Below are 20,622 nucleotides of genomic sequence, written 5' to 3'. Positions count from 1 at the left end.
TTTGTTCTGCTTTGCTTATACTGAGTGTGGTGGTGAAGGTGTTGTCAAAGAAAATATTGTAAAAATAAAATTGACCAAAAAAGATGGAAATAGCCTTATATTGCTGTTCTGTATTAACTGTATTTAAGGGATGTCATGAGCAGAGGTGGAAAGAGGCATTTAAATAAGGTTTGCACTGAAATTTTCTTTGATGTTTATTTGGTGCTTTGTCTTTATCTTTTGTTTTCTTGTTCTGCAGAAGAATTTGTTACCAAGAGGCCTCTCAGTGCTTTGGTCTGGTTAGCAGCAGAATAGAAGTGTTGGACCCCAGTGGAGGTACCACTGTCCTGAGACCAAGTGCTAGCACTCAGGTAATATCATGTACATTCTTTGCAAAACGGATATGCATTGAAATATTTAATGCAAAGAAATGAATCTGTTGTTCAGAGATGGAAACGAGCCAAGGAGCAAAGAGATATCATTTAGAAAAGGGTCTGGCAAAATCAACGTTAAGTTCTATTAAATTAAAACTGCAGATGGGATTCCAAAGAAGAGAATCAAAACAGATGAAGGTTATTCACTAAAGTAGGAGTGGAAGACATGCAAGCAGTTAGAGTTGCAATACTAGAAAATGAAATATGTACAACTTTATGCACTTGTGCTCAGAGGTTTCTATTGGACAAGACCAAGGTGTATTCTCAATCAATTAAGGTTAGGAAGATTAGATTAGATTACTTTAGTGTGGAAACAGGCCCTTCGGCCCAACAAGTCCACACCGACCCACCGAAGCACAACCTACCCAGAAGATGGTTGATTCGTGTTTCGTATAGGCAAGATTAGCAGTTTGTATAAAGATTGACAGAACATTGGAGGGATAAGGGCATGAGTTTGAACAGTATTGGTAAAAGTTTTTATGTTTAAAGGAAGTAACATGGGGGTTATGGGGCAATAGAATGTTGCGGAGCTGGAAATAATGATTCTAAGTATTTGAAATGGCACAGGCTTTGACACAAGACACTGGAACAAAGTGAATGCTACAATTTGTGTGCATTTGGTTTAGCCAGATGAACACCCAGGAAAAATGATAGAGGCAGCAATGATGGGCAGCACGGTGGCTCAGTGGTTAGCCTGAAAGCACCAGCGACAGGGGTTTGATTCCACCCTTGGGTGACTGTCTACATGGAGTTTGCACGTTCTCCCCGAGTCTGCATAGGTTACCTTTGGGTGCTGTGGTTTCTTCCAACAGTCCAAAGATGTGTAGATTAGGCGGAATGGCCATGCTAAATTGTCTATAGTGTTTGCAGATGTATAGATTGCATAGATTAGTCTTGGGAAATGCAGAATTACAGGGAATAAGGATGAAGTGGGGGTGAGAGGACAATGGGTCTGGGTGGGATGCTGTTTGGAGGGTTGGTGTATACTCAATTCCACATTGTCGGGGTTCTATGATTCTAACTGTGGAAGTAAGATGCTTTCTGACAAAGGCTGTGATCTTCCCAGTGTTCAAACTGTGAACGTTATGTCCCAGTCACAAGTTGGTGTCAAAGTGGCAAGCAAAAAGCATGGAAGTGGTTTAAGGGAGCGATGTAATTTATTTGCAGTCTCTGTCTGTGCTACTGATCTTTGAGTTTTGTATCTGCATATTTATATGGAATTGTATGTGCATGAAATTATGTGTGAGTAAGAGAAAGGACCAAGCATGGATTCAAATGTTGCAAGACAACACCATTTCTGGGAATATGTTAGCTGTGTTGTGACAGCTAGAAGCTGAACCTAAACATTTTTCACCAATCTAAATCATTCAGATTTTGGAGCAATGTGGGAATTCAGTGCAGAGAGGAAGAGATGCTTTTTTTTTTGGTTCATAGTTTGTAAGGTCTTTTTAACAGGATAATTTGAAGGCCAGTATCAGGGGCCCAACACAAAGCCAAGAGTGATGTCACAGGAAAACCATAAGTTCATTGGTAATCGCTGCGAATATGATAATCAATTATAGGCAAACTTTCAGATTGAATGTAAATAGGAGAAATATTACAGGTTACAAACTTAAAAAGAATTTCTTACTGGTCTTTAAAAAATGAAGGACTAAGTAGAGGTGCAGGCTAGGAAATCTGTTGTAGCTGCATTATGTGGGAGCTGGTGGATCCCATTGCAGCTCACAGTGACCACATCTGTAGCAAGTGTTAGTTACTTGTGGAAGTTTGGCTCAGAGTTGTTGAGCTGGAGTGTGAGCTTCGATCAGACACATCAGAGTGCTGGGTTACCTGGCTGCTGTGTTTCAGGAGGCAGTCACACCTCTCAGATTAAGTATCTTGAATTTGGTCAGTAGTCAGGAGCAGGGGAATGTTACTGTTGGTGGGGCAAGTAGAGGGATCCAAGGGGTAGTACTGCAGGAGCTCTGTCCTGAACCTATCTAACAGGTTTGAGATTCTCGCTCCCTGTGTGGATGGCAGCAGAGGCAATATGAATGATGAGCAAACCAACCATAGTGCCATGGTACAGTAAGCCATTCAAAATGGGGAGAAAGGAGAAATATAGTTGTAATCCGGGTTAGTATAGTCAAGGGAGTAGAGACTCTTGTGGCCAGGATCGAGATTGCTGAAGGCCATGTTTCCTGTTTGGTGCATAGTTTCAGGATATTTAATCTGGATTGCAAAGGAATAGGAAGGAAAGATCCATTTATTGTGCTCACATAGCTATCAGTGATATAGATAAAACAAGGAAGGAGGTTCTTCTGAGGAACTATGAGCATATGGGGGTTGAATTATAAAGCAAAATCCAAAAGATGATCTCTATTTTAGTGAGCCATGAGTTAATTGTCAACAAAAATTAAAAGAAATTTAGTCAAAGATTGATGGGAGAAACTAGGACAAATTGATAGGACGTTGGTACCAGTGCTCCTTAAAAGAGAGAACTATTCTAATGAGACAGGCCCCATTTGAATCATGGTTGGACCAGGGTCCAGGCAAATTGCCTAACTAGAGGTGTACATTAGGCTTCAAACTAAATTGTGGGGTGCTAGATTCAATGTACCCTTAGAAAATTAAGCTAAAGGATAAGGTACTGTTGTAGGTTTGTGATAGATTGATTGATTGTTATCATAAAATAGAAAGAGATAGAATGCATCTATGTCATATTGTACCAAGGATCTATTAAAAATGTAGGGGAATTTGATGATAGAACAAACCTTTGCATCTTAATGCATGAAGCATTCGGAATAAGGAAGACAACGGACGGTGCAAGTCAAGGTAAATTAGTCATCTCAGAGCCATTATGAAAACATGGTTGCAAGGGGATCAAACCTGAAACACAGGTCTAATCCCGTGGTTCTCCAAAGAAGAACACCCATTGTATAATCATTGAACCACTGTCAGGTGATATCCCTGGAGGAATGTGAAAAATAAAAATGTTGGACTAATGGATGCATTACATGTTTGTTTAAGTAGCCTTACTTAATAGAGACTGAGGTAGCCATCATCTGTTAATTAACTTTTCTTACTTCCATTAACTGTAGAGCAAGAAAAAGAGAAATATGAAAGCATGTTTAATACCCAAAGGTGCCAAGTGGGTCGTAAACCATAGTCGTCATAGGGTATAATGAATGCCACCATTAAAAAGCACTCATATAAATGTATAATGATTATATTACAGATAACAAAGATCTCTATGCTGTCTATGCCCTGTGTTGCTGCTTCATTGTTTTATTGAACTCTTCCTAGGCTCTTTCTACCAGTGTTAGTTCCAGTAAGCTTTTTCCAAGTAGTACTTCACAGCATGAGAGCTCATTTGGGGATGAAGTGGAGGTCCACAATCTACTAATCATAGATCAACATACATTTGAAGGTAAAAATTATCTCTCAAATAGTGTTAGCAATTATCTAGAGATTCACCAGGTTTCACCAAGCATCTTTCCACCAGCCAACAAATCAACAAATGCTTTACCACTCCTGTTGTCTTTAGCTTCATTTCAAGCTGCTGATACAAGCATGAATTACTGGCAATTCCAATAGACTATTTCTTCATTAACTATACTGTAACATCTTGTAGAGCCAGTTATTTCTTGTGTTTCATGATTTGGCATTTGGTAGGAATAAAAAGTATTTTTAAGAAATTGGATTTGAAATAAAACGTGAGGAAAACTGATTTGCTGTTTCAACTGTAAAATTTCTTAACTTTACTGCTTTTCACATGTTGAGTAACTTACCAAGTATTTCTAGTTTTTTTTTGTTTTATATTTCTAGCAGAGTATTTATTTTGAATTTGCACTGTTTAAATATGAATGAACAGATTAAAAAAAAAGTTAGTGTTGATGAATGGATCATAGTGTGTAAGCAGGCCATTTGAACCATTAAGTCTACATTGACCCTTCAAAGAACATCCCACCCAGACCCATATAATTCTACATTTACTATGGCTAATCCACTAAACCTACGTGTCCCTGGGCACTGTGGCAATTTAGCATAGCCAATCCAGCTAACCTGCGCATTTTTGAACTGGAGCACCCGGAGGAAACCGGTGCAAGCTCCCCACAGTCGCACGAGGGTGGAATTGAACCCAAGTGGCTGTAAGGCAGCAGTACTACCCACTCTGCTGCTCAGATATCAGCTAAGATAGTTGAATTAACCTTGTCTTGCTACTCTGTTAATGTGGTCACCAAAAGAAAGAAAGGAAAATTTCTATAGCAGTCTTGCTTTCAGATTACCTGATATTGTCAGTTCCTAACCGGTTAGCTTATTTTCAGTGTTATCACTGTTGTAATGCAGTAACATTTAATTCTAAAGGCCATAACAATCTAAGTTACCCCTTTCCCAAAAGTGGCAAATGCTTGCTTGGGTGTAGGTATCTATCAAACTGTGACATAACTTCATTGAATTTTATTATGACATATTGCTTCTCTTTATAAATTTTGAATGTGTCTAGAACTTATCTATTACCCACCAAATGTCTTTGTTTTGCTGGGTTTTTTTCTATATTTCTTTGTCTAGAACCTTAGTAATGAAACTTTGGTAGATTTATTTCAGGGAGTTGATACTTGCTTGGCATTCTGGAGTGCCATTGATCAGAGAAATACATTTTGCATTTGTACTGCCAAGTCTGACTTATTAGCCTGCTTGCCAATATTCCATTTAGCTCAGTCCACTAATTCAAGTGGACTAATTCAAGTTTGGAAAATTGTTTTGGTCATGTTTTTTGAAAGCTATCTTTCTACAGCTGTTTGGGAACCACAGTAAAGAATTTCTTCTTTCCTGCAGGATGGCAGAAAGCCTGAGAAAATCCTACTTTGCCATAGATAATACAATAGCTAGAAAATTACTTGGTCATAGAGATGTATAGCACGGAAACAGATCCTTCGGTCCAGGCCGACCAGATATCCCAACCCAATCTAGAATCACCCAGCCCATATCCCTCCAAACCCTTCCTATCATATTGTCATTCAAATACCTTTTAAATGTTGCAATTGTACCATATCAGCCTCCACCATTTCCTCTGGCAGCTCATTCCATACCCGTACCACCCTCTGCGTGAAAAAGTTGCCCCACGGGTCCCTTTTATATCTTTTCCCTCTCACCCTAAACCTATGCCCTCTAGTTCTGGACTCCCCACCCCAGGAAAGAGACTATTTATCCTATCCATGCCTCTCATAATTTTGTAAACCTCTAGAAGGTCACCCCTTAGCCTCAGACGCTCCAGGGAAAACAGCCCCAGCCTGTTCAGTCTCTCCCTATAGCTCAAATCCTCCAACCCTGGCAAAATCCTTGTAAATGTTTTCTGAACCCTTTCAAGTTTCACAACATTTTTCCAATAAGAAGGAGGCCAGAATTGCATGCAATATTCCAAAAGTGGCCTAACCAATGTCCTGTACAACTGCAACATGACCTCCCAACTCCTGTACTCAATACTCTGACCAATAAAGAAAAGCATACCAAACACCGCCTTCATTATACTATCTACCTGTGACTCCACTTTCAGGGAGCTATGAACCTGCACTCCAAGGTCTCTTTGTTCAGCAAGACTCCCTAGGACCTTACCATTAAGGGTATGAGTCCTGCTGAGATTTGCTCTCCCAAAATGCAGCACCGTGCATTTATCTGAATTATACTCCATCTGCCACTTCTCAGCCCATTGGCCCATCTGATCAAGATCCAATTATAATCGGAGGTAACCTTCTTTGTGGTCCACTACACCTCCAGTTTTGGTGTCATCTGCAAACTTGCTAACCGTACCTTTTATGCTCACATCCAAATTATTTATATAAATGACGAAAGGTAGAGGACCCAGCACTGCTCCTTGTGGCACTCCATTGGTCACAGGCCTCTAGTCTGAAAAACAACCCCCCACCACCACCACTACCACCTTCTGTCTTCTATCTTTGAACTAGTTCTGTATCCAAATAACTAGTTCTCCCTGTATTCCATGAGATCTAACCTTGCTAACCAGTGTCCCATGGGGAACCTTGTCGAACACCTTACTTGCCTAACCTCTAATAATATTGGTGTATGAGTGTGTCAAGGTGAAACTCATTTGGTCTTGATGTTTCATGTAGAATTTATTTTCGCACATTGACTTGTTAATTTAAGGTTTGTTTGCTTGGAATTTTATACAAGTATATCTCTTGGAGATATTGTGGTCAGGTGAATTTGTTGCACAGTTACAACTGGTTGGCTGGAGAGTTTTAAATATGAAGAGATTGGATAGGGTTGTTTCCTTAGAACAGACAAGACTGAGGTGGGATACGATTGAGATGGATACAAAATTGAACAGCATAGATATTGTAAGCAGGAAAGAACTTCTCTCCATGGTGACCAGGGAGCATAGGTTTCAGTGTGTGGCAGAAGGTTAGAGAGGTTACAAGGAAACATTGTTGTTTTCACTGAGGGAATCAGGAATCTGGAACTGATGGATAGTAAGAGTGGTTGAGGCAGAAACCCTCAATGTTTGTTTATTTTGATACGCATTGAAGTCTAAGGGCCAAGTACAAAGTGGAATTAGGATAGTTCAGTAGGTGTTTTGATTGCCACAGACTCAATGGGCTGAATGACTTTTCTGTGCAGGAGACTTCTGTGACTGAGTCTACTATGTCAAAGTCATGCTTTCCTCTGAAAATGTAGAATGGGGAGACAAAGACAAAATAAAAGAATTGTGCACATTGTCCTGCTATCTTTATTCTAGACATGTTAGTTAAACGGCACTGAGGAAGGCTGTTGGCAGCAAACGTTGCTCCAGTTGCCACTGAACTACATTTAGACTTTTCAGCAGGCATCAGTGCATAGTCACTGGAAACATGAATTTTATTTTCTCTGTACACCAGCAATTTATGCCAATTATAGTAGCAAGAATCTTTATTCTGTCTTGCACAAGCTTTTTAAAAAAAATCTCAGGTGTTTTAATCTGCATAGACTTTTGTTTAGCCAGGTTGTGTTCAGATTGCCTTCGAGACTATGACACTTACTTTGTTCCCCTTTCCAGTTCTTCATGCTCATCAGTTCCTGCAGAATGAATATGCCCTAAGTATTGTGTCCTGCAAGTTGGGCAAAGATCCCAATACTTACTTCATTGTAGGTACAGCAATGGTATATCCTGAAGAAGCAGAACCAAAACAAGGACGTATTATAGTATTCCAATACTCTGATGGTAAGTCAAGTATTGGTTTCTTTCTGTTGTGTAGTTTCTGACTAGTTCCACTACTTGTATTTTTCTTCAGGTTCCCAAGCCCCTTATCTCCGAAATATGAAGATTATGGCGTTAGTCTGTGAGAAGCAATGGGATTGCTTCTGACCCAAGTATTCTTCCTACATCATGACTAAATGCTCCTGAACTATCAACTTCTATGGCAGTGAAATCTGTAGAGTTCCTGTTGTAATACTACTAAATAATACTAACTTATCCTCCTTCCTGACCTGTTCCTGAGAAATAATGGCCTATAACTATTTTCCCATGCTTTCAACTATGCAGATTTCGGAATAATGCAGAACTAATCTGGATCTCTTTCCAGGTTTTTGTGGAACTGTATTTTTTAATCCCTATTTTTGACACAGCAGTAGATTTTATATTATTGCCTGTTTCTTCCATCCTTTCTCAAATACAATTAGAATAGATGTGATACAGCTGGAACAGTTAGAAGATTATTTGTTCAGCCGATTAGTTCAGGGTATTTACCAATCACTACTTTTCCAGGATACCCTACACTCTTATGAATGCACTTCATTTTAAAAGACCAGAGATGATATTTTAGCTAACATATTGTTTCATTCAACAGGCAAGCTTCAGACAATAGCAGAGAAAGAAGTAAAAGGTGCCGTGTATTCTATGGTGGAGTTCAATGGCAAGTTGCTAGCAAGCATCAATAGCACGGTACTTGAGTCCATAAGATTTTTAGAATATTTCTTTGCTGGGGTAGCATGAAGTCTGACTGTTCAAAATGGTCTTTCGTTGAATGTAAATTGGTCAGTGATGTTGTTCTAGTGGAAAAACAGACCTTTTTCCCTGTTAAAAATTGGCATATAAATTGGTTCAAAATTTCTTTTTGTTCTTCAGCTTCAAATGGGGCTTCTGTAGCTGCACATAATCTCTCAGTAGCCATTTTTCTTTGATGCAGGAAGGTCTACAACTTTGAGTTGCTGTCTGTATTTTTTAATATTTTGTTTAAATCTTTCTCCTTGGGCTGGAGGAAGGTTTAAAACCTCCATTCCACTTGGTTTCTGACTGCATACTAACCAGTCACAGCCAATTCTGCCACCCCACTTACATTTCACTATGAGAATGGAGTCAATAATTTAACCTTTTGAGTCTAAGTGTGCAACTATTAGAAATTGGTTTTCTAAAATTGTTATGTATCTCTCAAAGTTCATAACACTTGTACATATATAGGTTAGGAATTAGGCAGCTCAGTGCACCTGAGTAAATAAAAATACATTCTTGCATTTATCACTTGTTGTATGCTGAAACAACTCTAGTCACTGGCAGGGGCATTGTTCCGTAATTCCTTCTGTACAACTGAGTGCAATGACTAGGTAAATGCGACAAGTATCTGCACCAGTAGCACTTACCAAACAGCAGTGGATGAATGACCTGTTGTTGCAATTGGCTGACTGAAAAATGTAGTGCAGGACCTTGACAGAATTTTTTACCTCTAAGTGGTGGCAAAAATGTTTAAATCCTGCATGAAAACTTCAAGTATTGAACCTTAACTTTTTGACAGTACCAATATAATAAGAAAGGTCAGTGCTGATAGTAAGTTTATGTACTTCGTGTAATTAATGTTCTTCACAGATTAGCTGGATGTTTTTAATACAAGTAGATGTTGAGTAAAAATTCACATTCGTTATCACATACTAAAATCCCAGTAACTGCTTTTTCTCATCATTTGTCTCGATGCTTTTTTGTATCAGGTAGATGGGACCAAATCTTGATGTATTCACACTGAATTGTATGCGAGATATGAAAAAGTAACAGGATTATTTTCACTATAGGTGCGATTGTATGAATGGACAGCCGAAAAAGAGCTACGCACAGAGTGCAATCACTACAATAATATCATGGCCCTCTATCTGAAAACAAAAGGAGACTTTATCTTAGTAGGAGACTTAATGCGTTCAGTGCTGCTGCTTGCCTATAAACCAATGGAAGGGAATTTTGAAGAGGTATAGTGCAGCTTGAGTTTATATTACATTTTTTTTTCCAGTTTTCTGCTGAGAAAGAGCTAACACATGTTAGTCAATAATGTACAGGTCCAGAAATATTGTGGTGTGCACTCCTCTATTAGCAAATGGACTTATCCTCACTTAAAGTCTGTATTCACACTTTTGAATGAAAGGTCATTGATAAAAGGTGGGATGATTTGCTAAAATTATTTTTGTCCACCTTCCCTAATCCAAGAATGCTAAAACAACTTTTGATTCTGTTATAGAGATGTACGGCATGGAAACAGATCCTCCTGTCCAACTCATCTATGCTGACCAGATATCCAGAACTAATCTAGCCCCACTTCCCACCATTTGGCCCATATACCTCTAAACCCTTCCTATTCACATACCCAGTTGAAGAGTGTGGTGCTGGAAAGGTACATCTGGTCCACCAGCATCTGAGGAGCAGGAGAGTCGACGTCGAGATGCCTTTTAAATATAATTGTAGCAGCTACCTCCACTTCCTCTGGCAGCTCATTCCGTATACGCACCATGCTCTGCAAGGAAAAAATTGCACCTTCGATTCCTTTTGAGACTTTCGCCTCACTTTAAACCTATCCTGTCTAGTTTTGGACTCCCCTACTCTGGGGACAAGATTTTGACTATTCACCCTATCCGTGCCCCTCATGATTTTGTAAAACTCTGATGCTCCAGGGAGAATAGCCCCAGCCCCCCTCTGTCGCTCAAACCCTCCAACCCTGACAACATTTTTATAAATCGTTTCTGAACCCTTTTCAAGGTTTGATTTGATTTCATTGTAACGAACTAACTGGGCGTGCCTCAAAAGTCTCATGTGTAGTCATCTGATTTGAGTATTGGTACATTACCATGCCCAGATTAAATTATCTTAGGGTATAAAAGAAATTCCGATTGTCCTTTTTGACCACAGGTGTGTTGTAAGATGACTGCTGATTTTGTACCTTTTTTATTAATTGGGCAATGGATAGTCTAAGCAATCAGCCTAATTTCAATGCTAGGTGAATTACTGCAAAAAAAACTGAACAGTACGATGTCATCAATTTAGGATAATTAAGATTACCTGACACGAACTTAAGGGAACATCATGCCTGAATAATGTTTGGCATTTCTGAGAAAGTATCAAGATTGCTGAATGAAAGATAGTGCTTTTGATCAGACATAGGAGCATAAATTAGACCATTCAGCCCATCGAGTCTGCCCATTCTCCTGCTTTCTATCTATCAGTCTTAAATAGACGATAGTCCTCCCATACCCGGATGGGATATGTTCTAAGACCTACCACGGAAGCCCGATACAGTGAATTGGAACAAAACCATTCGTTTAAATAGTAAATTGATCTTTTCCGGCAGCCTGCTGGTCCCTGGTTCTGGAAGGTTCTCTATAATGTGTTTGGCCCAGGGTAAACCGAAACATCAGAAAATGATTCTGCAGTTACGGGGATTGCCCTGTACTCAGTGATTTGGCCTCCACAGCCTTCTGTGGCACTGAATTCCATAGATTCACCACTCTCTGGCTGATGTAGCCCACATGATTTAGCTTTTTTTTTGCTTGTGGGACACCGCCATTGCTGGCTAGCAAGATCACACTGGCAGGCTGTAAAGGTGTAAACTCATAGGATATAAGTAGTAGTGGCAGCAGGTTACATCCAAAGTTGGGTTGTCAGGTCGCTAAAGGGTAAGGGTTTTGGTGGCAGGGTTACTTTCTTTGAGATTCAGTATTAGATCCTTTGTTTTTTGCATTATACTATATGTAACAAAATTTGCCCTAAATCTAGGGGAATGATGTGCAAGTTTGCACATGAAACAAAAATAGGCCATGTGCTTGATGATAAGAAATAAAGCTGAACATTACCTCAGGCTTTGCTTGGCTAGTTATGTATTTGGAGAGAGCAAGCAAAGTCAATAGAAACAAAAATGAATTAGTAAACTTTTATTTATACATAGAAAAAATGAAGTAGAAATATAATATTGCTTTAAATTACAATTTACATCACATCGCTGATGAAGGGTTTATGTCTGAAATGTTGACTGTTTGCTCTTTTGACGCTGCCTTTACCTACTGTGCTTTTCCAGCACCACACTTTTTGACTGTAACTCTCCAACATCTGCAGTCCTCACTTTCTCCTTTAAATTACATAGACATCTTAAACATGTTAAATACAAAAGTTCATTAAAATCCTGAAAAATTGCACTGTTTAACAATGTATATGACTGTTCCATGAGTGTGATAGGGCAGCTGAGCTGCACACACAGGTTATTACCTGACTCTGACCTGATTCATCTTAAACATTTGGTGTGAATTGTACATCAGAACACAATAGCATGGAAAAAAAAATTCTCATTGTAATATTTATGTACAGGATGATGCCTTGATGCTCAAATGTTGATCTGTTATCTGAGAAGAACTAGGATGAACTTTTACATGAGATATTTGGTAAATTCCAGATTTTTTGGCCAAAAAAAAGTCTAGTCTACACAGTGAATGCAATAATAGTGCAAGGGAACAGTATGAATCTGGGTGTGCATGCCTACAGATCCCTGAAGGTAGCAGGACAGATGGAGATGTTTACAAAAACATCAGTGTACTATATTGATCAAGGCTAGGTTAGAATAGGGATGTTACAATACAGTGCCTCTATAACGTGTTGCAGTTTAGTTCTGTTAGCACATTTACAGGAACAATGTGATCACACTAGAGTGAGTGCAAAGGAGATTCTTCAGGATATTGCTAGGAGTGGGAAACTTCAGCTTCAAGGAAGAAGTAGGTTGAGACTGTCTTATTTTGTAACCAAGGACGTTTGGGAGATATAATTGAAATATAAAATTTGAGGTGCCTACACCAGAGAGGATAGGAAGGACCCATTTCCAATGAAAATTTTTTGCGGTCAGCTGTAAGTGAGTCCCCTCTCTTGTGTTATATTTGAAACTTTGAACCCATAATTGCCCATCATTTATGACTGACTGAACCTTCATGATCATGAAGTTTTGACTCAAACCAAATAAGCGTTTTGTATCTACTTAGATATTTATCATTTGTACCCTTTCCCTTTTGTCCTCCAAGTGGAAAACAAAATATTGTTTTGAAAAATGTGACTCATATACAAGAGGGTCATAGATATTGAACTGATATTGCTCTGAATGTCTTTTTCTCTTTCAACAAAAAAAATTCCAAAACAGGCCTTCACCATTGCAAATGATTTTTATCGCGTGTTTCTAAGATATTCAAACATACTTCAGCTAACTTAAAGCACTTTATGTGAATACTTGTGGTTTCTAGGTAAATATGATGACCAGTTTGTACATAAGGAATTTCCAGAAGTAGCAGGAAGTTAAACCACCAGTATATATGTCTTAGTTGGTGTAATTGTTTTAATCTAAAATCTTGTCCATGGTATTGCAAGTAGATTAAATAGTGGATTGCATCAAATGAGCATTGGCTGAGTTTAGCATCTCATTGTACAGCACAAGTATCTGTCTGCCTTTCGGTCTTAATATATTAATAAAAGACCTGTTAAAATATGTTTTGCTTTTTCTATATAAGATTGCCCGAGATTTCAACCCTAATTGGATGAGTGCTGTTGAAATACTAGATGATGACAACTTCCTGGGTGCTGAAAACTCTTTCAACTTATTTGTGTGTCAGAAAGACAGGTGAGCAGATTCTGAGAGACCGTCCATATATCGTTGCATGTATTCAGCCTGTTGTATGCTGAGTATGCTCAAATCTCAGGCAAGGGGTGCATGATCACAGCAAGTATGAGTACCCTTAAGATGAGAAGACACTGATAGAAATAGGCCATTCAGCCCACTTAAGTCAGCATCTGCAGTCCTCACTTTCTCTCATTGATAATCAGCACTGAAATTCCAACGATACTTGGCATATTCAGTGAGATCATACCTGACCTGATAATCCTCCTCCACTTTCCTGCCTTTCCCCATAACCATCAATTCCCTCACTGATTTTAAAAACTTAAAATCTGTTTGTCTCAGCCTTGTATACACTAATCCAGCCTCAATAACCCTTTGTGGTAAAGTATTCCACAGATTCACAACCTTTGAGGAGATTAAATTCCCCCCTCCCCTCTGTCTCAAATATGCAAACCATTATTCTGAGATTATACTCTCTGGTCTTAGACTATCCCACAATGTGGATATGACTTTTCCACATCTAACCTGTCAAGTCCTGTTAGAATTGTCAAGTAGGTCACCCCTCATCCTCTGTTATTTCAACGAGTACATGCCCAATCCACTCCACCTTTCCTCATAAGACACTCCTTCAAATCTTGGTATTGGTCTAACAAACCTCCTTTGGACTGCCTCCAGGGTCAGTTTATCTTTGAGAATGGACCCAGAACTGTTCTTGGTATTCCAGATGTAATCTGACCTAGTGCCTTGTACAGTTTTAGCAAACCCTCCCTACTTTTATGTTCCATTCCCTTTTCAATAAAGGCCAAATTCTGTTCACTTTCTCAATTACCTGCTGAACTTGGATGCTAGAGTTTTGTGATTCATGTACAAGAACTTCTAAATCCCTATGCAGTCTTTAACCATTTAAATAGTTTGATCTTCCTTTTGCTGTCAAAACGTATTACCTCATGTTTTCCAATTTGTAAAGTTTCTTACCCGCTCACTTAACCTGTTTTATCCTCCTGGAGACTAATCCTCACCGTTTGCCTTCCCACCTATTTTTGTCATCCACAAACCTGGCAGTAGGACATTCATTTTCCTCATCCAAATCATCATTATAGATTGTAAACAATTGCAGGATGAATCCCCAACCAGCTTGAAAACGTTCAGACCCATTTGAGGATGTGTTTTTGGCAAATTTGAAAATGTGGACGTTAAATTTAAACATGTAGTTTTGGCTGCTCCATTTAGAAAGGTCATTCAGGCTTGTTTCATGTTCAGGTGCAAGAGCTGACTTGTGCATGTACACGTGCATAATAATAACCAGAGTAAAGAGTGTAGTGCTGGAAAAGTACAGCAGGTCAGGCAGTAGCCAAGGAGCAGGAGGATCAACATTTCGGGCTTAAGCCCTTCATCAGGCATTATTCGTGGTGAAGGGCTTATGCTCAAAACGCCGATTCTCCTACTCCTCAGATACTGCCTGACCTGTGTTTTCCAGCACCACACTCCAGCTTCTGCAGTCCTCACTTTATCGCAGGTATAACCAGCACTGAAATTCCACCAATACCTGGCAGAATTTCCAACTCAACCCTCATTCAACTTCAACTGTTTGATTGGAATTTGAAAGGGTTAGCAGTTGGTAGTAGAACCTACACCTGATGCTTAGCTTTGGGGCCAAAGACTAATCAAGCGACTGTCATTCATTAAGACTATAGATTTTTTTCAGTTCTTGAAAATGTTCATCTATTTTGTGTGTCAATTTCTTGATCATACTTTTTAGTTTCATATTTTATTCTAAATTATCTATTTTGTGTAAGTTTGTTATATTTTTGTATTTTTACATTGCCACATAGGAACAGAATGAAATTTTTATTTCGGAGAATTATAAACATAGTTTCACATAGGTTTTTTCCACAAAATAGCGTACGTTCTTGTATGCTTCTTTGTACTCAGCTGACTTCAAGCTGACAATAAACCTGAAAAACATGTTTCCATGTTACATGCTTTGGGGAACTGAGATCAATTATAATAGAAACATCCCTCTTTCCCTCAAATTAAGAATGAGGGACACCCTCCCCACCCCGCCTCCCACTTGATTCAAGGGTGGAAACATAATGAAGGGCCACTTATTGACATTTGGCTTGTCAAGTTAGTTACATATATGTTCAGTTTTATTTTGTGGAAAAAAATCTAAAACTAAGTCAAGATTGAATTATGGCTTTCTCCAATTGGCTGTCAGAAATTTAACAGCTTGTATTATTTCTGCTTAATACTCTAATTTGAGCTTGTACTGTACCATTATGGGATTAAACCTTTCAATCTGCTTTTTCTAGCCAGTCTTCCCAACTTTTACCTTTCTCAAATTATGAACCTTTACACCATCTCCCATACTCTTGCTTCCCCTTGCCTCTGTCACAGTATTTTCCACTGGCTTCTCATAGTTGGATGATTTAGCTCAGCTACTTTTTCTGGTTAACCTGAGTTTAGTGTTTCAGCCAGGTTATGTTCCCTTCTGCCTCAATTGCATATTAATAACTATTCCACTTGCCACTATATCCTATCCTTCAATAAAATTCCTTTATTTGGTTGCCTGTTTTGTTTCTAACCTACAAGTACTCAATAGGCACTTCCCTTTCCTATTTTTCTTCCAGCTGAATGTTGAATATTTTCCTCACCATGTAGAGTGTTCTGAGAGAATGTTTTCTCTGAGGGACAGAGCAGAAATACCAATTGAATACTGAATCTGCAGTGAGTTCTGCCACCTTCAACCATAAAGCGAGAGCTAATACAATTGTACATGCAGCAATAGTTCTGTTTCTGTTTTCAGTGCGGCTACAACAGATGAAGAAAGGCAACACCTCCAAGAAGTGGGGTTGTTCCACCTTGGCGAGTTTGTTAATGTGTTCTGTCATGGATCTCTGGTAATGCAGAATCTTGGTGAGACTTCCACACCTACACTGGGTTCGGTATTGTTTGGTACAGTCAACGGCATGATTGGTGAGTTTACACAGGAATATTGAAGGCTGCTTGAAAAGATCAAACTCTGGCACAGACTGCTTAATCCAACAACAGCAACAAAAGCTTGTACTTATGTAACTTGTTTCAGGGAATTAAATATTCCAAAGTGCTTCACAAATTATTTAGCAAATCATTTGAGCAAAATATGGAGTTAATAGAACAAATAGAGGCTTGTTAAAGCAGCATCAAGAGTTTAGGCCAAGGTATTTGATGAATGACCATTGGTTGTTGTGAAGGTGTAGGCGTGGACTGTACCTTTCTGAGAGACTGGAAGCTGGCATGGATGTAGAGAGGCACAGTATGCTGAAAGAATTTAAAATGTAACATTTGACTAAAACCAATAGTGCAGCTGAGATGCCATGGTACACCACAAATTCAAATTTGGCCAATCAGTTTAAATTATGCCCCAAGTTACCAAAATCCAATCTAATTTGAATTTGGTATTTTGATGACATCAAATCAATTAAATATCAGATCTTTTGGGGTATCAGACCAAACATTTTTGAACAGTTACAGGAAGACTGCCAAGAACAAGGTATTTGATTGCGAGGATGATTCAGGAAAAGAGTGAAGGTAGCAGGGTGGTTGTTATGGGGGACTTTAACTTCCCAGATATTGACTGGGAGAGCTATAGCTCGAGTTCATTAGATGGGTCGGTGTTTGTACAATGTGTGCAGGAGGGTTTCCTGACACAATATGTCGACAGGCCAACAAGAGGGGAGGCTATATTGGATTTGGTTCTAGGTAATGAACCAGGCCAGGTGTTAGACTTGGAGGTAGGTGAGCACTTCGGGGACAGTGACCACAACTCGGTGACTTTTACTTTAGTGATGGAGAGGGATAATCGTGCACCGCAGGGCAAGAGCTATAGCTGGGGGCAGGGAAATTATGATGCAGTGAGGCATGACTTAGGATGTGTGGATTGGAAAAACAGGCTTCAAGAGAAGAACACTAATGAGATGTGGGGATTGTTCAAGGAGCAGCTACTGCGTGTCCTCAATAGGTATGTACCAGTCAGGCATGGTGTAAAGGGCCTTGTGAGGCAGCCGTGGTTTAGTAAGGAATTGGAGTCCCTTGTGAAAGGGAAGAAGGCGGCATATGTAAAGATGAGGCGTGAAGGTTCAGTAGGGGCGATTGAGAGTTATAAGGTAGCCAGGAAGGAGCTAAAGAGGGAGCTAAGAGAAGCGAGAAGGGGACATGAAAAGTCTTTAGCTGGTAGGATTAGGGAAAACACAAAGGCTTTCTATAGGTATGTCAAGAATAAAAGGATGACTAGGGTAGGTATCGGTCCAGTCAAGGATAGTAGTGGGAAGTTGTGTGTGGAGGCGGAGGAGATTGGAGAGACATTAAATCAGTACTTTTCATCAGTATTCACTCAGGAACAGGACACTGTTGCTGATGTGAATATGGAATCACAAATAATTAGAATGGATGCCCTGGAAATATGCAGGGAAGAGGTTTTGGGAATATTGGAAAGGATGAATATAGATAAGTCTCCTGGGCCTGATGGCATTTACCCCAGGATCCTATGGGAAGCTAGGGAGGAGATAGCAGAACCATTGGCCTGGATTTTTATGTCGTCATTGTCAACGGGAATAGTACCAGAGGACTGGAAGATAGCGAATGTGGTCCCATGCATGGTGTAAAGGGCCTTGTGAGGCAGCCGTGGTTTAGTAAGGAATTGGAGTCCCTTGTGAAAGGGAAGAAGGCGGCATATGTAAAGATGAGGCGTGAAGGTTCAGTAGGGGCGATTGAGAGTTATAAGGTAGCCAGGAAGGAGCTAAAGAGGGAGCTAAGAGAAGCGAGAAGGGGGTAGGGATAGCCCTAGTAACTATAGGCCGGTGAGTCTGACTTCAGTGGTGGGCAAAGTCTTAGATAAGATATATGAACATCTGGGTAGGAATAACGTGATCAGGGATAGCCAGCATGGTTTTGTGAAGGGCAGGTCGTGCCTCACAAACCTTATTGAGTTCTTTGAGAAGGTGACTAAGGAAGTGGACGAGGGTAAAGCAGTAGATGTTGTGTATATGGATTTTAGTAAGGCGTTCGATAAGGTTCCCCATGGTAGGCTAATGCTAAAACTTCGGAGGTATGGCATTGAGGATACATTAGAGGTTTGGATTAGGAATTGGCTGGCTGGAAGGAGACAGGGTAGTAGTTGATGGATTATGTTCATCTTGGAGTGCAGTTACTAGCGGTGTACCACAAGGATCTGTTTTGGGACCATTGCTTTTTGTTATCTTTATAAATGATCTAGAGGAAGGACTTGAAAGCTGGGTAAGCAAGTTTGCGGATGACACAAAAGTCGGTGGAGTTGTGGATAGTGAGGAAGGAAGTGGTAGGTTACAGCGGGATATAGATAAGTTGCAGAGCTGGGCGGAAATGTGGCAAATGGAATTCAATGTAGCTAAGTGCGAAGTCGTTCACTTTGGTAGGAATAACAAGATGATGGATTACTGGGCTAATGGTAGGCTACTTGGTAGTGTGGATGAGCAGAGGGATCTTGGTGTCCATGTACACAGATCTCTGAAAGTTGCCACCCAGGTAAATAGTGCTGTGAGGAAGGCATATGGTGTACTGGGCTTTATTGGCAGAGGAATTGAGTTCCGGAGTCCTGAGGTCATGTTGCAGTTGTATAAGACTCTGGTGAGGCCTCATCTGGAGTATTGTGTGCAGTTTTGGTCGCCATACTATAGGAAGGATGTGGAAGCTTTAGAACGAGTGCAGAGGAGGTTTACCAGGATGTTGCCTGGAATGGTAGGAAAATCTTATGAGGAAAGGCTGAGGCACTTGGGGCTGTTCTCATTGGAGAAGAGAAGGTTTAGGGGAGATCTGATAGAAGTGTATAAGATGATTAGGGGTTTAGATAGGGTAGATACTAAGAACCTTTTACCGCTAATGGAGTCAGGTGTTACTAGGGGACATAGCTTTAAATTAAGGGGTGGTAGGTATAGGACAGATGTTAGGGGTAGATTCTTCACACAGCGGGTTGTGAGTTCATGGAATGCCCTGCCCGTATCAGTGGTGAACTCTCCTTCTTTATGGTCATTTAAGCGGGCATTGGATAGGCATTTGGAAGTTATTGGGCTAGTATAGGTTAGGTAGGATTCGGTCGGCGCAACATCGAGGGCCGAAGGGCCTGTACTGCGCTGTATCCTTCTATGTTCTATGTAACACTAATAAGTATAGACTGCTAACCAAATAGCCCTCTGAAAGGTACTTATCTGTAATACTGTTGGACTAATATTGTCGAGTGGGAGGTAAAAGAGAAAGGAGTTGTAAATAGTGGTTCTAATGTTCTCTGTTGGACTTAAAGTAAAATTTAACTATTTTATTCTTTAAATAGTGACTTTTGGGATAGTTCTTGACCTCACAAAATTTAACAGATTGTGGCACGAGGTGAGCTTCTCTGTGTGTTGGGTTTAAATTAGCAGAAGGGTTTAGCCATGTTGTAACAATGGTAAAACCAAATAGACAGGAGGTCAGACTTGCAGTATTAGAGTAGAAAGTAACTTTTACTCCCTAATAAAGTGAAAGTCTGATCGAATAGTGCTTTTTACTTAGATTTTGAGGGATAACACAGGATGAACTTTACAGTATGAACCTTTTAAAATTGATTTCACCTAGTGTCATAATTTAATTCTGAATGGTTAAAAGTTGATGCAGAAAATGAAGAAAAGTTGGTGCTGTTTCCATTTTCTTCGAGGAAATGCTTTGCATAGTCATTCACTGCTCCGAATACTGATTTGAAATTTGCAAAGAAGTAACTAGCAATGTGATTGGAAAGTTGCAATTTTATTGAAATGCAGAGAAATGTTGACTCTTAGTTATATCAATTGCATGCAAATAATGGGCATTAACTTGCAATTCACTTGATTCCCTATAATTAGATACAGACTGAAACTGTGGTTGTTTGATTAGGTGGTGTATATTTGTATTACATTGTCATGATTCTGGACAATTCTAGCTTGCATGGCGTACAGTGGCTAGTACACTTATAAAAGGTCTCTGACTTATTAATTAAGAGTCACATCTTTGGTTATTGACTATTAGTCTATAAATCAATGGCAGTCTATTTCTTGTTACTAACTAAAGTTCCATTTGGACATAACAGGCTGCAGTTTTTTCTGCACAAAAGCTGTAACCCACAGCTCTGCAAACAATGCACACAATGAGCATTAAGTTACTTGCTTTCAACCGTGCCGCAATCCTTGAATTTAGTGGTTGATGTTGGCCCTGCATTTCTCTTGGCGTTGCTGAGCAATGAAAATCATGTCCGTAATTCCATGGTTTGTTCAGAAGCCACACTGGCTTTTAGGACAATTTCCTCCAAGACT

At 39.7% G+C, this 20,622-nt stretch overlaps 1 protein-coding gene across 2 annotated transcripts in view; it reads left to right on the top strand.

Moving 5' to 3' along the window:
* The window catches only part of ddb1 (damage-specific DNA binding protein 1), an 87,277-nt gene that overhangs the window by 48,992 nt on the left and 17,663 nt on the right, over positions 1–20,622 (top strand). For both annotated transcript variants that reach the window (XM_060838820.1, XM_060838821.1), the window contains exons 18-24: positions 239–350; positions 3,699–3,822; positions 7,447–7,611; positions 8,237–8,331; positions 9,450–9,620; positions 13,182–13,291; positions 16,095–16,264. In XM_060838820.1, coding sequence (XP_060694803.1) covers positions 239–350; positions 3,699–3,822; positions 7,447–7,611; positions 8,237–8,331; positions 9,450–9,620; positions 13,182–13,291; positions 16,095–16,264 — 947 coding nt within the window. The remainder of the gene's footprint in view (positions 1–238; positions 351–3,698; positions 3,823–7,446; positions 7,612–8,236; positions 8,332–9,449; positions 9,621–13,181; positions 13,292–16,094; positions 16,265–20,622) is intronic.

This window comes from Hemiscyllium ocellatum, chromosome 18 (assembly GCF_020745735.1).
Source record: "Hemiscyllium ocellatum isolate sHemOce1 chromosome 18, sHemOce1.pat.X.cur, whole genome shotgun sequence".
Taxonomy (NCBI): Eukaryota; Metazoa; Chordata; class Chondrichthyes; order Orectolobiformes; family Hemiscylliidae; genus Hemiscyllium; species Hemiscyllium ocellatum.
Note: the sequence above shows the minus strand (reverse complement) of the source record. Positions and strands in the feature narration are given on the sequence as shown.